Here is an 18737-nt window from a genome sequence, read left to right as displayed (position 1 = left end):
TCTATGTGGACTGTGATGCTCACAGTATTAGCCTAAACAAAGGAGATTTCTGTGACATCTCCTACATTAGACAGTTAATGCATAGCAAATATACTTAAAAGATGTGGAAACAGCCGTTTTCGCATCTTTTAAGTGGAAATTGGCTTGATGCTAATGAATCAAGCTGGATAGTGGATGTAGTGAATAGATATCACTAAACAAATGATCAATCTAAAAGGTTCTTCTGCAAATCTTCTTTTTGTAAAGTTTCGATGGAAATTAAGAATATTTTTTATTAACATATTCCTAAAACCATTTGTTAATTGTGACTTGTTCATGTCCACACTGATTCTAACAATATATCACTCTTTTTTTAATTCATTGTATAAATAACATTAAAATACTCGTAATATTGTAATTATTTGTCAGTTTCAGATCACAATTATTTACGTTTGTTTTAAGGTTTAATTTTTATAAATTATTTAATTAATTTACCTAAGGTTTGAAAATCAACATAAGAAAATGCAGCTGAGATGAGTGAAGCCACTGACAGAGGAAATACTGTATAATCCCCGCAATTCCCTGAAGGACCAACAGATTATTGAATGTCCTGAGAACAGGGCTGATGTGGGCTGGAAGCTGCGCTGAGCTTAGTAAAACAAACGTCTCTGAGAACGTGAGATGGTCCCACAGTGATCGACCATCAGCAGAAAGCGATGACAGCGTCCTAGAAATCCGCTAGGAACAGATCACAAGTTAAAATACTTATATCAACTCTTCTAAAGGAGATTTTATATTTAAGCAACACAGAAATAAGACAAATCTAAAGACAATAACGTATTAATAATGTCCCGCAAGAGTAATTTGCAGTTAGGAGTCTGTCCAGCTAGAAAGGGCTATTCTGCATTTGAGCAAAACTATGTTGCATTCTGGGGGGCAAATTTAAGGTGTCTGGAGATATTTTGAGTTGGGGGAAGAGAGTCATAGCTCAACTCCTATTAGAGCTTACCTTACCCCCAATCATATTACACTAATTCACCCGCACACTTACCCTACTCCCACTGGTACATCCTCACACCTACCCTAGTCCCGCCTATACTACTCACTCGAATGCACACTCACACCTACCCTACTCCCACCTATACTGCTCACACTGGTACAACCTTACACCGATCCTACTCCCACCTATACTGCTCACACTGGTTCACCCTCACACCTACCCTACTCCCCCTATACTACTCACACTGGTACACCCTCACACCTACCCTCCTCCACCTATACTACTCACACTGGTACACCCTCACACCTACCCTACTTCCCCTATACTACTCACACTGGTACACCCTCACACCTACCCTACTCCCCCTATACTGCTCACACTGGTAAACCTCACACTTATCCTACTCCCACCTATACTGCTCACACTGGTACACCCTCACACCTACCCTACTCCCCCTATACTGCTCACACTGGTAAACCTCACACCTATCCTACTCCCCCCTATACTGCTCACACTGGTACACCTCACACCTATCCTACTCCCAGCTATACTGCTCACACTGGTACACCCTTACACTTACCCTACTCCCACCTATACTCCTCACACTGGTACACCCTCACACCTACCCTACTCCCACCTATACTACTCACACTGGTACACCCTCACACCTACCCTACTCCCACCTATACTACTCACACTGGTACACCCTTACTCCGATCCTACTCCCACCTATACTGCTCACACTGGTAAACCTCACACCTATCCTACTCCCCCCTATACTGCTCACACTGGTACACCTCACACCTATCCTACTCCCAGCTATACTGCTCACACTGGTACACCCTTACACTTACCCTACTCCCACCTATACTCCTCACACTGGTAAACCCTTACTCCGATCCTACTCCCACCTATACTGCTCACACTGGTTCACCCTCACATCTACCCTACTCCCACCTATAATGCTCACACTGGTACACCCTCACACCTACCCTACTCCCACCTATACTACTCTTACTGGTACACCCTCACTCCTACCCTACTCCCACTGGTACACACTCACACTGGTAAACCTCACACCTATCCTACTCCCCCCTATACTGCTCACACTGGTACAACTCACACCTATCCTACTCCCAGCTATACTGCTCACACTGGTACACCCTTACACTTACCCTACTCCCACCTATACTCCTCACACTGGTACACCCTTACTCCGATCCTACTCCCACCTATACTGCTCACACTGGTTCACCCTCACACCTATCCTACTCCCAGCTATACTGCTCACACTGGTACACCCTCACACCTACCCTACTCCCACCTATACTCCTCACACTGGTACACCTCACACCTACCCTACTCCCACTGGTACACCCTCACACCTACCCTACTCGTCATCATCATTTATTTATATAACACCAACATATTCCGTAGCGCTTTACAATTGGGGACAAAGAAAACTAATAAACAAACTGGGTTAAACAGACAAAGAGGTGAGAAAGCCCTGCTCGCAAGCTTACAATCTATGGGACAATGGGAGTTTGATACATGAACCTATATTACTCACACTGGTACACCCTCACACCTACCCTCCTTCCCTCCTATACTGCTCACACTGGTACACCCTCACACCTACCCTACTCTCCTCCTATACTACTCACACTGGTACATCCTCACACCTACCCTACTCCCACCTATACTACTCACACCTTGGTACATTCTCACACTTACCCTACTCTGACCTATACTGCTCACACCTACCATACTCCCACCTGTACTGCTCACACTGGTAGACCCTCACACCCACCCTACTCCCACCTATACTGCTCACACTGGTACATCCTCACACCTACCATACTCCCACCTGTACTGCTCACACTGGTACACCCTCACACCTACCCTACTCCCACTGGTACACCCTCACACCTACCCTACTCGTCATCATCATTTATTTATATAACACCAACATATTCCGTAGCGCTTTACAATTGGGGACAAAGAAAACTAATAAACAAACTGGGTTAAACAGACAAAGAGGTGAGAAAGCCCTGCTCGCAAGCTTACAATCTATGGGACAATGGGAGTTTGATACATGAACCTATATTACTCACACTGGTACACCCTCACACCTACCCTCCTCCCCTCCTATACTGCTCACACTGGTAGACCCTCACACCCACCCTACTCCCACCTATACTGCTCACACTGGTACATCCTCACACCTACCATACTCCCACCTGTACTGCTCACACTGGTACACCCTCACACCTACCCTACTCCCACCTATACTGCTCACACTGGTACACCCTCACACCTACCCTACTCCCACCTATACTGCTCACACTGGTACACCCTCACACCTACCCTACTCCCACCTATACTACTCACACCTTGGTACATCCTCACACTTACCCTACTCCCACCTATACTGCTCACACCTGTACTACTCACACTGGTAGACCCTCACACCCACCATACTCCCACCTATACTGCTCACACTGGTACATCCTCACACCTACCATACTCCCACCTGTACTGCTCACACTGGTACACCCTCACACCTACCCTACTCTCCTCCTATACTACTCACACTGGTACACCCTCACACCTACCCTACTCCCACCTATACTACTCACACCTTGGTACATCCTCACACTTACCCTACTCCCACCTATACTACTCACACCTACCATACTCCCACCTGTACTGCTCACACTGGTAGAACCTCACACCTACCCTACTCCCACCTATACTACTCACACTAATACACCCTCACAAACATTCCAATCTCCACTCTAAGCCACACTCGCTCCTCTTGTTCCATCTGTGCTCTTTTCCCTTTAGAATGTAAGCTGTCTAATGAGCAGTGTCCTCCATACCCTGTGTTTTAATTTCTGCATTTATTTTGTATGTCCTGTTTGCCCTGTGTCTCCTTACAAATCTACATTAATAATGACTGTAAATGGCAGTGTAAAATGGAGTTGCCGGTCATGCCTGCTTGACTTGCCCCATGACCTAGCAAAATACAAAAAATTAGATTCTAATCGAGTCCAGCGACTGTACCACGATGGGACCCCAGGATCTAACATTTAAGGGACAGTTTAGTCTGTTAAATATAAATCAAATGAACATTACATTTATTAGGAGTAAGATCCAAAACTGGGCAGAAGAGGTTTTTATATAACCTATAAATGCATTATTGGTTTTGTAGAAATTGGGTGAATAAATGTCACATTTCCTATCACACCCGGGTAGTAGGTTAGGAGACCCCAATTTAGAGCGTGTTACACGTGATGATCTCAGACCACCCAGTTCAGCAGCAAACTATATCTGGAACTGATTTTAAAACCTCAGCAGCTTGTGTCCCTCTATTAACAAATAACATGGTAACATTACTTGGGGAAATGCAGCCAATATGTTTTGTTCATTCTTGTGACGCATCCAGTTGGTGATATGATGCTGGAGGGCAATCCCTAAATTATGGGCTCACCCCCAAACAATGGTCCCAGCCGTGGCACACTATCTGCTATATGCTAAAAAAGGGGTGTGGTCATGCCACGCCGGGGGATGTTGTAATGCCACAGCTGCTGAGTTCCTGAAGTGGTGGGCACTCAATTTCCAATTTTGTTGGGACAAAGTATTGTTTTGGGGAACACATTAGTAAAAGTAACGCATGGAGATTCTAAATAGATATATGAAATACAAGGCTGTAACAAGAAGATTTGTATCCACTGTGTGACCATGCCCCATGTGCACGCTCCAAAACACACTCTCCGAGGGCCCCTTCCCTCCACTAGGTATATTCTGGGGACAGGCAGTATGATCCTCAGCCTTCATTTTCAAATAAAAGCACATTTTTAACAAATAAATAAAGTTGTTACATTTTTGGCCTTAGCTCAGTCTATGATTAGAAGCCTCTTTTGTTTCTGTTTTACAGTTGAGACATCTTGCTGGACTAGAAGGTTTGCAGTGGGTATATTTTAGCCTTTTTAAACCCTAACATCCATCTATCCTTCTTCAATCCATCCTAAATGCTGCTGCAAGGCTGATCTTCTTCTCTCACAGCTCCTCTTCTGCTGCACCACTCTGCAAATCCCTACACTGGCTCCATGTGTCCTCCAGGATCCAATTCAATTACTCACCTTTACCTACAAAGCCCTCAGCATCACCCCTGCATACATCTCAAATGTCATATTAAAATACTCTCTCTCCCATCCTCTTAGATCTACCTCTGACCTGAGCCTTGTCTCGTCTCTGGTAACCACCTCTCACTCCCATCCTCTTAGATCTACCTCTGACCTGCGCCTTGTCCCGTCTCTGGTAACCACCTCTCACTCCCGCCTACAAGACTTCTCCCGTGCTGCTCCCCACTTATGGAATTCTCTACCACGCCCAATCAGACTTTCCCACAGACTTCAAATCTTTAGATACTGAAAACCCATCTCTTTTTTTTAGAACTTATCTTGTCCTCAATGCTACTGATTGGGGAGTGGTGGAATATGGCATAAGGAAGTATCTTGTTGAATGGTGTCGATTTTTTTACTTGAAGCAGCTGGCAAACTCATGGGCTGTGAGGGAGGAAGGAGTAGCTGCAGGTGGGCAGAGAAGTGAGTATAAGTGAGGAGCTGGGTTAGCAGACTTGGTGGATATTAGATATTTGAAGAATGCTTGTTTGTAAATTGAAAGAGCAGTAAGATCAAAGGATGCATTTATAGTGGAAGAAATTGGGATAGGAACGAGATTTCTTCCAGGGGTGCTCTGCAGTGCTCTTCAACAATTAAATATCTTCTTTAGCAGATTTATTGCAATGTTAGTCTGATGGAGTGATGTTAGAGATTTAATGTAAGTGCAAAAATCTTCTTTTCTCCTTCATCCACTCTGGGGGACACTGCTACCATGGGGACGCAAAAATGTTGACTGGTAACTGGAGATGGATTTTCCCACCTTTGGAGTGTACCAATCAGCAGGAGGGGGGGGGGTGTCTCCTTTACACTCCCAGCACTGGTGTTTTCTTTTTTTTTTTTCTTAATATATATCCCCTATGGGGCACTGAGCTGACACAAGGAGGAGCTGTGAGGAGAAGCAGCAGCAGCAGAACTCTCTGAAGTCAGAATATCTCCCGTTCCGGAGCGTACCACTGACAGCCGGGGAATCTCTCACTCACTCCCCGCCGTCTGATGGTTCACCCCCCCCCCCCCCAGAGGAAGCCTCTATCAGCCCCGGCTGCCGCACTGCGCTGTGCTCCCGTATCAATGCCCATTCGTAATCCTTCCTAGGGCTCTATGAGATCCAAGTCCCCCCTCCGCCTCAGCGTATCTCCCAGTATGTCCGGTCCTCGGACGGAGTGCGGCGCCCTCTGCCTGCGGCAGCGCCGGACCCGTCAGGACAGTGCAGTGACGGCCGCTTAGCGCCATCACCGCTCCTCATCAATAACCACCACACTGCGCTGTGCGGTCTGTTATTAATATTCTTCTTTTTTAAAGCAGCATTGCTCCATTTTGAAACCTGTTAGGAAAAAAAATGTTAAATCCATCCATCCTCACCTACACTCATACCAATAATCTAATAACAATAATACAATGTAAACCTAAGCAGCAGGTACTGCTAAGCAGTACTAACCACAGCCCAACTCCTTGGGCATTTAAACATAACAGAGGTCTGTGGGGCCGCAGAGGGGAGGAGTCAGCAGCAAACTTTAGTTGTTAACTATTTAAGAGCCAACTCCATGCGCCCTCATACAAACCCCATGGTAGCAGTGTCCCCCAGAGTGGATGAAGGAGAAAATATATCTGGCCCAGGAATGTACAAACAGGGCCTGATTCAGCCACGCATGTCTCTGCAGATTGTACAAAAAAATCACTTTACGCATGTCCTGAACCGGACCATACGCCAGTAAACTCAGCCCTGTCTGCTCCGTTTTCATACACAAAAGACACTTGCTACGGTCTACAATTTCAGGGCTGAACATGGTGGGGAAGGGGAGTTTTTCCGTAGTTAATGTACAGTGAGGGCGTGCCAAACTGAAGTGCACACAGCCATGTCCGAATCCAGCTCTAAGTGTCTCACGGTTACTCGTTTCTCTGGCTTAGCTCTTGCTCCAGGGCCAGTCTTAGTCCTGATCAGTAGTGATGACAGTCTCATATGCATGCTATAACATGTGTTTGTAACCATGGCAACTGTAAAAATGCATTTTATGTTCAGTAGACATTAACAACATTCTAACTTTTTGCGAATGTATAATCCATATAGGTAATGAACATATCCTGCAGAGTCTTGTGTATTAGAGCACATCATGCCTACATTAGAGTTTATCAGCACAGGTATCTTCAGATCCGCTTCTTCATAAAGTCCGGAGTGTGCAGACCCTATTTAAAATGCACGTTGCGCTCAGTATGCTTGTCTTGATAAATCAGGTCCGAAGAGTTTCAGGAATTAATAATATACTCCAGATAGTACGTAATAACGATGGATTATTTTCCCTCATTTGGTAAAGAAGATGTCAATCATGTACATTGGTTTTGATAAAATGCGTTATCTTTAAAAAGGTTAGCAGGGGGCAGACTGAGGGTTACTCATGATCACGCGACCAGCGCCGAGTCTGTATACGTTAATGTCATCCTCTGGCGCAAGCAGCGGTTGTGAATGGAACTGGATAGAATCAAATCCTGCAGAGTAATATAATGTATGGTCAACGTTCCAACAGAGAGGATTCCCCACGCCCTGGGTCAGAGTATGGGAATCCCCCAGTTGTAACTAGAACGTCAATATAATGCTAAGAGGTCATTTGCGGTGGGAGTTCTTAGCGGAGCTAGTACTGCGACTTCTCTTATAGTTTATCTAAGACGTGGATCTGTAATTCCAGAACAGGAGCCCAGCGGTGACCAATAGAGACGGATGTATTGGGGAGTTTTCAAATTATTATTATTTTTTTACATTTATCTTCCAGTCTTCCGGCCCGATGTGTAGGATACGCTTTAAGAGTCTCTTACTACGTACTTTACAGTCTTAAGATATGTAATAAACTACGGGACACAATTTATGCTGTAAGTGTAAATCCAACTCTACATATAAGAGAGAATCGGGAACATATTAAGGGATGGATGCTGATCCCATTCTATGGCGATAATTCGTTTGGTTAATGAACAAATCCAAGGAGTATCTGTGAACAATTAAGTGGGAGAATAATGTACTCACTAGTGTACATCCATAGATAGTTACACACCATTCCGAGCCGCAGGTATTAGTGGAGCCATAGACATAACAATGAGATGACCGGAGTGGTATAAAACATCTGTAAGTACATCTGCTACACAATTGTGATACAAATATGATAAACCAAGAAGGATTAGACAACACAACAAAGAGGACTACAAAGAGTCTAACTTGTGTGTGTGTGTGTGTGTGTGTATATATATATATATACACACATATATATATATATATATATATATATATACACACATATATATATATATATATATATATATACACACATATATATATATATATATATATATATATATATACACATATATATATATATATATATATATACACATATATATATATATATATATATATATATATATATATATATATATATATATATATATATATATATACACACACACACACGCATAATATACCTGGCAGCATAAAAAACATCAAATATCAATTTAATAATTGTAAACATAGTATAATGGTCAAAATCAACAAATATGTCCGCGTATTATGTGAATGGGGGACATACAGCACACAGCTTCACAACAATGAAGAATTAACAAAACACAATGTGTGTTGAGGAAGTGTCATCATTGTTATTTTAATGATTTATTACTGAAGCACATTACATCTCAAGGAACGAGTGTTACATATTAAATGTGAATAGTCTGTCAGTCTTTGGGGCATATTCAATTGGCCGCGTTACTGTCAAAACTAACGCGGCTTGCGCACTAATTACCATTATTGCGGTAATAGTGCACGTAATTACCTTTAATGGCGGCTTTCTGCTCGCAGCTCCGCGAGCTGGTATCCGGGTTAGAATTATCGTAATAACGGTAATACTTTTAACGCCGCATTACTTTTGCGAGTAACGTGTCTGATTGAATATGCCCCTTTGTGTTATAAAGAAATATATTGAATATATGATGAAATGTATCAATATAAGAAGAGAAATGTCAAACTGTTTTCCCCGGTGAGAAATGGGCCTAGAGAATCATCTACGGCAGGTGAGGAAACAATACTCCAATGGAAATCTCTTTTAGGGATATAAATAATATAATCTAAGAAAGTGTTTAGCATAGGAGATACCATTTAACATTTAAGCTTGCAGCCCACGTCAAGGGTCCTCACTCCATCAAATAACACTGAAATGCCGTTAAAATCATCTGCACTGCTCCGGTCCACGGGTGTGTTAGCCGTGGAAACGTGTTCTGTGTAGTGACTGTCACGGTTCAGGAAATGGATCCTTCGGTTTGTCCAGATTTTAACTACTCAAGTAAGGCGCAGAGTATAACGGGGAAACGGTATTCACCAGGAACCGCTGCAAGGCGGTTTGGCCTTTGCTGCATCTATCCCGCAGTTCGCAGACCCTACTAGGAGTACCAGGCGAAACACCTTAGGAGAACATGCAAAGATGGTCAGCAAAGGCAGACAACACGGGGAGAAGAGTAGTGGGGATCGGCAGATACCACTGGAGAGATGGTAGCAAATACACTATGAAGTGTTAGTTCTGCAGTAGACAGGTTACCACTGGAAAGGCGGTGAAGTACACAGTAGAGTGTCAGCTCTGCGGACCACAGGTTACCACTGGGATGGCTGCAAGTACACTATGGAGTGTCAGCTCAGCCCCATCAAACACCTTTGGGATAACTAGAACAGATATTACGAGCCAGGCCTTCTCATCCAACATCAGTGCCTGACCTGCCCTACCCCAACTATAAATCTGTCCCTACATTTTAAATTTAGCTCCCCCTCCAATGCATATGGTTTTGCCAAGGTGACAACTTGCTCCATTTTTTCCTTAATGAATCAGGCTCAATGTCATTACAGACCCTGTTGGTGTAATGGTCAGGCGATCATGAGTCTTCTATAGATAATAACACTACTAGGCATTTTACGCGAGTTTCGCAAATGACCTTCTTTGCTTTTTTATTTCAAATCGAGGGGAATGATTAGACATGAAAAAGACAGATACAACGGTACTGAGGAAGGGTTGGTGGACTGGTCAGGGGTCCTTGTGTTTATATTTCCTTTATTTGTAACTCTGCTGCTCTTGGTCCCGGCACATTTTATTTTCACAAATGCGGATCCTCCAGAACCAAGTTTCCCAGAGGGCTCCAAGCTACTGATGTAAAGTAAAGGGGGTCCGCAGGTCCCCATACTGGGTGTTAGTGCTGGTGATCAGAATTATCTACACAGGTATTCTAAGGTCAGTAGGTTGCAGTCTCCCTTCCTACTTATCTGTCATCCGAGGGGGCATCGTCCCCATCAGTTTGCCCCCAGCCAAGGGATAGAACGTTTCATATTAGATCATCCGCACGAGATGGTTTCAATCTATAAATGTAAATTTTGAGCAATAACGTTCACTTTGTGCCTCTGTAATTGAGAAATGTTTTTACTCATTTACTTATCTCTGCTGGTTCCTTCATCCGCTAGAAATTAGTTTTGTACTAATGCAGCAATGATCTGTCTCCCCAAGGCTGAGCGTCATGAGAGGGTCTGTGGGGCTCAGAGTGCGGCGATTGTTCTGCTTTTCCCTCCGTCACTGGTGAGGAGCAGCGTCCAGGGAACATCGCCATCACCTTCCGCCAGCATCTCTCTCTGCTCAGAGCCAGTCGGTGGCATCAGTGTCTGGTCCGACATCAGGTGGCGGAGCTTCTCCATGGGTACGATACGGCAGCATAGAGCGTTTGGCACCTATGCTGGCGGTGAGGATATTGGTTAGAACCGTCCTGAATGTCTTCAGTTATTTTATTGTGGACACCAATTTCATAATTCCCTTTATCCCCCTCTTTCTGGACCTAAATACCCCACTCCTTCCTTCGTTGCCCCCTCTCCAATGTATAAATCTGTGAATATAGTTTTGTGCCGACACGTGGATTTACTTCTAATTTCAGCATGAATATTTCACCCCATGTATTGTAACAGTAAATGTACCTCATTTTACAGTAGATCTCACCCTCATTCCACACACTGTACCCCCAGAACGTGGGCCGGGCAGGGCCCCGAGACTGGTACCTTCTCACCTTGTGAGATTACTTTCCCACAAAAACCACTGTAGCTGCCGCCATTAGTATAACGGATACAAATCATCTCTGTGTCTGAGACGTCGGCTATTAGAATAAATATATAATAATGGAGTTATGGATATGAGTCATGGCCGCTGGGATTAGCAGCTAAATCCTGTTTCGTTCCCCTTTCACCCCTTGTTTTATTCCCGTTCCCCGATGGAGAGACCCCAGTGTTTATTATTTGGTCTCTACTGAACATCTGCAGCCATCTGTGTCCTGTCCGGGGATGATGGCCGACACTAAGGGTCATTATACTAATTGTGTGGGAAACTGAGCAGGGAGAACATCCCGTGTACCTGCGAGTCCTCGTGTCGTAGGAACCTGGGCGAGTAATCCTAGAAGCGGTATATTCTAAGTGGCCGTGTGGTATCCTGCGTGCCACACATTTCCCTGCCCACCATACCCTTTCCTACAACACCCCATCTCTTCCTGCACTGACCACTCTGCGGACCAGGACACCGGGGGGCTCTATACCCTGCAGGAAGTACCATGCACAGTGGCCGATTCCTACAACTAGATGCATTAGGATTCTGTCTTCTCTGATGGACCCCACTGACCAGAACCAGAGCTGGTAATGGGACATTTCTGTGGCTCAGAGGCTCCTTAGTCCCCCCCCTCCCTCTATCACCAACAGAAGCAGTGGCGTCACAGGCCATAAATACATCGCCTAAATAAGCTGTAATCATCGATTCCATCTCCACCAAGTGACAATTTATATATGAAACAGATTGTAAACCTGCAGTCAGTGTTTGTCCCAGAGCTGCGGACGTACCCAGGAGACTACAACAAAACATAAATCCTCATAATGAAGTAATTAGATGACTTTACCCGTCAATAACAGCACAAGAATGTTATATGGACATTATACACCCATTATTTATACTAGAATATACTGCGGCTCAGGAGCGTACCCTCAATGTATGTAACGTCAGTACAATATACCCGACACACTCACTCATAGCGCTCCCGTTTCATGTAAATAGTTACAGAATATAGTGGGAAGTAATTGTGCAGCTGGTTACTCTGCAGACTCCGTATAATTCACCCTCTGACATCTGGAACTTTTCTACAGTGTTTTTTTCTAATGTCAAAAAAAATACACGGCTGAATTTACATATTTAATTAATACTAATGGTCAAGACGGATAATGGGGACAGATATGGATAATGATAATGTATAGCAGAGCGTCTCTGAACGTCCGTTGCGATGTGTCATAATGAGTCTCGTTATTGCTGTAAATCTGCATAATTCCTACATCTGGAATCTCACCTCTGATGACATTTACTTTATCTTCTGTACATTTCTTTCTTTAAAATAATGTCCTATAAAGTAATGAAAATAGAATATTGTGAGACTGGTACGTGACAAAGTAATACACGAAAATACATCCACAAAATCTGTTTCCATCATAAATAAACGAGGAGTCCTGTAATCCAGCAATTACAGCTAGAAAATGGATTTATTCCTAAACAATACATTATCATTCTAAATATTGTTCTGCAATCAGTCCAGACTGTTACATCAATACACAAACAAGGTTTGATGAGATAACTAATACATTCAGCTTTCCGTTCTCTGCTATTTACTGTTATATATTTATTTCCGTCTTTATGTGGTTTCAATATTAAACAATAGTCCACAGGGAATGACCTAATGTGCAGAGGTTCCAGCAGCTGTATGAGAACAGAGCACACTGGAATATACATATATTGGGGGGATATCTTGTGGTTGGAAGAAGAGATTATGTGGAGAAGTGAAAGACGTATATCAGATAATTATATAGATGTATACAGCTTACTGATCTGTAAATATCAGGGTGACTCTGATCTAGACAGACATGAAAAAACCCAACAATGACGAGTACCAATCTCGTCCCGCATTCTGCGCAGATCCATCCTGCCCCGCCCACTGCGCTGGTTCTGTCCTGTCTGCACATCATTGGTTGAACTGCCCCCAGTCAGTCAGAGATTGGACTGTACAATCAGATCACAGGATGTATAGCAGCTTATACACAGATGCTGGGGTACCAGAAGTGTAACAATATATAAATACATGGAACAATACATAATACGTGGAAATATGGTGGTGAAAGGCAGATCTCTGTGCATTATATTATTATATATTATGCTCCTCAGCGCTATACAATAATCTGATAATGACCGATATGAAAGGTAACGAATGCCCTAATACCAATTATTTTCTTTCTTTGTGACTTATTTGCTGGAAGCTGTTACTAGGTTTCCACCAACCGGTCAGTAAAATAATAGTTTCCTGACACTAATTATAAGCTTAACCCCTTCAGGACTTGGCCTCTTCCTGTAGTATACATCTATATACAGTACAGGGGATGGACGGATAAAGGTATGGGAGAATCTACATAAAAGGACATTACAGAAGAAGGTAAGGACACATCCGGGCTCTCTGCCACTGGAGTATTATAGTCATTTAACATGACTGTTCTAGGAGATGTAGTGCCACCTAGTGACCTGACAGTGTTACTGCAGGGCTATGTAATTACAGGTAAAGAAGATTCCTTAATTTATAGACAACTTCAAACTGCATCTGACCTCACATTGCTGTAACCCCCGGGCCACTCATAAACCTCGGCACTTAGAGGGATTCACATTTGGACTATGACAGATCATAATAAAAGGGGTCCGGAATAGTTTTGGGGGGACCATGTTTTATTCTTATGGGCCTTTTGTCACAACGGTGGCCCCAGCATAGTGGGCCAATGTGTCAATCCAGGGCTCCCACTCTTGTAAATTACCCTGATCAACACGGTCCAGGTCGGTCAGGATGAGGCCCAGCGGATTTTCAGGATGGGGCTCAAAGCTTCTTGGGGGGTGGACGGGGGGCGCTATGATAGAGAAGGGGGGGGGGGTTATACTTCGCTGTTCCGGTGGATGGAAACCAGCCTGGGCAGTCTAGAGTTGGTAGAGGACTTGGGAGGGGGCGCACGGGGTGTTTTCGCTCTGTTACCCTGTGCAGCATCTCAGAGGAGACAACTGTCAATCACGTGTAGCTCTCCGCTATTCAGCTGTTTGTGTTCTTCCTGGATGTCACTCACAGTACAAGAGATTTGCAGAGTAAAATGAGAGAAATACGCTGCAACATTGAGGCTCTATTGATGATCTGTCACCAGAGAGTATATTTACTAAACTGAGATTTTGAAAAAGTGGGGATGTTGTCTATAGCAACCAATCAGATTCTAGCTGTCATTTTGTACAATGTACTAAATAAATGATAACTAGAATCTGATTGGTTGCTATAGGCAACATCCCCATTTTTTCAAAATCTCAGTTTAGTAAATATACCCCCTGGAATCATTGGGCAATTACTAAGAACACCCTAACATTCCGGGGGCACTTTAAAACTACATGACTTTATAAAAAATATGAATGACGTTTCCACAATATCATCACCACCCATCGGGGGAAACGTCAGCAGACATCATCATCATCAGTTATTTATATAGCGCCATTAATTCCGCAGCGCTGTACAGAGAACTCACTCACATCAGTCCCTGCCCCATTGGAGCTTACAGTCTAAATTCCCTAACATACACAGAGACAGACAGAGAGAGAGACTAGGGTCAATTTTATAGCAGACAATTAACCTACTAGTATGTTTTTGGAATGTGGGAGGAAACCGGAGCACCCGGAGGAAACCCACACAAACACGGGGAAAACATACAAACTCCACACAGATAAGGCCATGGTCAGGAGTCGAACTCATGACTCCAGTGCTGTGAGGCAGAAGTGCTAACCACTGAGCCACCGAGCTGCAGCAACAGTCTAAAGAACCCTCCTGTGCTTGTCCGTCACACAGCACCCTGCGCACACACAATGTAAGCTGCGTCTCTATCATCCGTCACACAGCACCCTGCGTACACACAATGTAAGCTGTGTCTCTATCATCCGTCACACAGCACCCTGTGCACACACAATGTAAGCTGCGTCTCTATCATCTGTCATACAGCACCCTGCGCACACACAATGTAAGCTGCGTCTCTATCATCTGTCATACAGCACCCTGCGCACACACAATGTAAGCTGCGTCTCTATCATCCGTCACACAGCACCCTGCGCACACACAATGTAAGCTGCGTCTCTATCATCCGTCACACAGCACCCTGCGTACACACAATGTAAGCTGCGTCTCTATCATCTGTCATACAGCCATGCAATACGCACAGAGATCACACAAAGTAAGCTGTCTCTATAATGCACACACTGCTCCATGCAGTCACACGATGTAAGCTGCGTCTCTATCATCCGTCACACAGCACCCTGTGCACACACAATGTAAGCTGCGTCTCTATCATCTGTCATACAGCACCCTGCGCACACACAATGTAAGCTGCGTCTCTATCATCTGTCATACAGCACCCTGCGCACACACAATGTAAGCTGCGTCTCTATCATCCGTCACACAGCACCCTGCGTACACACAATGTAAGCTGCGTCTCTATCATCCGTTACACAGCACCCTGTGCACACACAATGTAAGCTGCGTCTCTATCATCTGTCATACAGCACCCTGCGCACACACAATGTAAGCTGCGTCTCTATCATCCGTCACACAGCACCCTGCGTACACACAATGTAAGCTGTGTCTCTATCATCCGTCACACAGCACCCTGCGTACACACAATGTAAGCTGCGTCTCTATCATCTGTCATACAGCACCCTGCGCACACACAATGTAAGCTGCGTCTCTATCATCTGTCATACAGCACCCTGCGCACACACAATGTAAGCTGCGTCTCTATCATCTGTCATACAGCACCCTGCGCACACACAATGTAAGCTGCGTCTCTATCATCCGTCACACAGCACCCTGCGTACACACAATGTAAGCTGCGTCTCTATCATCCGTCACACAGCACCCTGCGTACACACAATGTAAGCTGTGTCTCTATCATCCGTCACACAGCACCCTGCGTACACACAATGTAAGCTGCGTCTCTATCATCTGTCATACAGCACCCTGCGCACACACAATGTAAGCTGCGTCTCTATCATCCGCCACACAGCACCCTGTGCACACACAATGTAAGCTGTGTCTCTATCATCTGTCATACAGCCATGCAATACGCACAGAGATCACACAAAGTAAGCTGTCTCTATAATGCACACACTGCTCCATGCGGTCACACGATGTAAACTGAATCTCTATCATCTGGCACACTGCGCCATGCCACAGAGATGTAGATTATCTGTCACTCTGCACCATGCGACATGCAGAGATCACACTGTAACCAGTCTCTATAATGCATCACACTGCACCATGCCATAGAGATGCAGATTATCTGTCACACACTGTAACCTGCGTCTTCTTAGTCTCAGTTATTGCAGCTGCAGCAGAAATCCCTGTCTATACACAGAATCACTGTTCCCAAACAGCTCCATGTCTGCTGGACGGCTGGACAGAGAAAAGACAACATTGGTTTATGATACACGAGTTTGTACAGAGAATTTATGACTAAATCTCTGTGCAATGTATATGTCTAATTAATAACAAAGTTAATATCTGATTCTTCATAGGATCGTTAACCCATAAACACAAATTGCTCTAGGCAGCCTCGCATGCGCCATAATCGTGGTGATATCGCTGCGCGGACCTTAAACTGAGCGTGAAATGAGAGACGGATGTCCAGGTCTTACAGGAATGTCCATAAACTTGGTCACCAGATATTCGCACTTATCCTCGTTGATCTCCCAGCTGCGCAGTCACAATCGCGAGCGTACTGAGCGCTACTATCCTCATATCAGGAACTTATGGATGATATTGGACATTATTGATCCATCCTTTGCTTACATCACGTGCATTGCTTCCATGTGTCATGATTGCAGGGTGTATATAGTTACAGTAATTCCAAAGTATCCCCCAATCCCAGCACTGAGTGGTGCCCACCGCGGTCTCTGCGCGTTCATCTCTCTTTATGGATAACTAGTTTGATGGTTTTATTTCTAGACCTATGTAACCACAGTGATCCCAAATGGGACGGATTTATTGTTCCTCTATGTCTAATCCACATATTACCACAAGTCCTAATTAACTATTAATCACCATATCCAAGAAAGGACATTTCACTTAATGTGATTTGGTTGGAAGAAACGATTTTTTCATCATATTTTACAACAAAATGGTAACTTTTCTCTGTGAATACAGCTTACAGTTGTGTTTATGGAGGGCAGTAATTGGGAGAAGGCCATGACCCGTACTATCTACATGAAGGACAGAAACTTGCCGGTTGACGAAGGACGGGAAGGTACGCCGGGAGACGCCTCTCTGGACAGGAGAGGTTGTTGGGTTAGTGGTGACCTGTGGATATCACCATTGACACCCAAGCAGTCAGCTACCGGCAGATGGGATCATCCACCGGTTCCAGCCGACATTTCCATTGTGTCGATCAGGATTCTGGGCGAGTTGGGACCTCGGATAAAGAGATTTGGGGCCAATTTAGTCAAAAATAAAAAAAACTGGACGTCCTAACTGCTGTATGTATGGATAGCCTCAGGGGGGAAATGTAAATGTGGTCCAGATTGTCCTATATTTAGAGACAAATTCCACCCTAGCGGAACTATTAAGCTCTGTGGTCTGCTGCATCTTCTATCTGCTGTTTGCGCTTTGCGTATAGTCCGGCCGCCACTTCTTGTCACATCAACAGGTGATGCGGTGAGGATGGGCTGTACGGACCCGGCAGAACGCCGAATCTAAGCTGCGCATCAGACATATTAGAGACCTCATTTATCTCCTACGAGCGCCAGGCTGCAGGTGCATTGGGATAAAGATGGCGGCATCTGATGAACAAGGGAATAAAACAAAGGATCTTCACAGAAATCCAGAGCTCTCTGACAACTAAGGAACAGTGAAGAGTGCGGTCTGACTGTCCTGATATATAACTTTCACTTCAAGATAAATTGGCCCTGGAGCAACACTACTAAAACTTACAAACAGGTCACAGAGTTCTACAGAAGCCCCAAATCCGGGGTGAAAGACGGCGGCGGTCACTATCCTGCAAATCTCACACATTTGATATATTTACAGCAAATTGTTTGATTTAATAAAATAATACAACTCCAGAATAATTGTAATAAGTAGAAACATTTATTATGTCTGATGGTTGCTTTATTGCACCATCTCCTAATGTGCCACGGAGGCAGTGCCACCAAAGTCAGACAGAACGAGGGGAGAGGTGGCGTAATTACCCTGAATCTGAGTCTATTGCAGCGTTTCATATACCTCCATTGTGTCATTACTGAACCGTTAATGCCAATCCCACCCAAATACATATTTCTAACATCCCCCCATGGCAGGACCCCCACATTCTGCTAGTTGGGGAGAATTAGTGTGAGAGAACTTACACCTCATCGTCATATTCCTTGGGTGGCGAGACGGCTATGACCAGATCAATCCAGTCCTGTAGAAAGATGCAATCATTAAGTATCTAATAT

At 44.3% G+C, this 18737-nt stretch overlaps 1 protein-coding gene across 5 annotated transcripts in view; it reads right to left on the bottom strand.

Moving 5' to 3' along the window:
• Positions 1 to 12379: 12379 nt before the first annotated feature.
• USH1C (USH1 protein network component harmonin) overlaps positions 12380 to 18737 on the bottom strand; it is a 66688-nt gene continuing 60330 nt past the window's right edge. For 2 of the 5 annotated variants that reach the window (XM_075187552.1, XM_075187553.1), the window contains exons 21-22: positions 18648 to 18703; positions 16594 to 16701 (exon numbers count right to left, since the gene is read on the bottom strand). In XM_075187552.1, the coding sequence (XP_075043653.1) occupies positions 16626 to 16701; positions 18648 to 18703 (132 nt within the window). In that variant the 3' untranslated portion in view covers positions 16594 to 16625. Of the gene's footprint in view, positions 12597 to 16576; positions 16702 to 18647; positions 18704 to 18737 lie in introns of those variants that run through there. The other 3 variants (XM_075187555.1, XM_075187556.1, XM_075187554.1) reach the window with 3 other exon arrangements.

Source organism: Mixophyes fleayi, chromosome 10, assembly GCF_038048845.1.
Source record: "Mixophyes fleayi isolate aMixFle1 chromosome 10, aMixFle1.hap1, whole genome shotgun sequence".
Taxonomy (NCBI): Eukaryota; Metazoa; Chordata; class Amphibia; order Anura; family Limnodynastidae; genus Mixophyes; species Mixophyes fleayi.
This window is presented reverse-complemented; position numbering and strand designations above follow the sequence as displayed.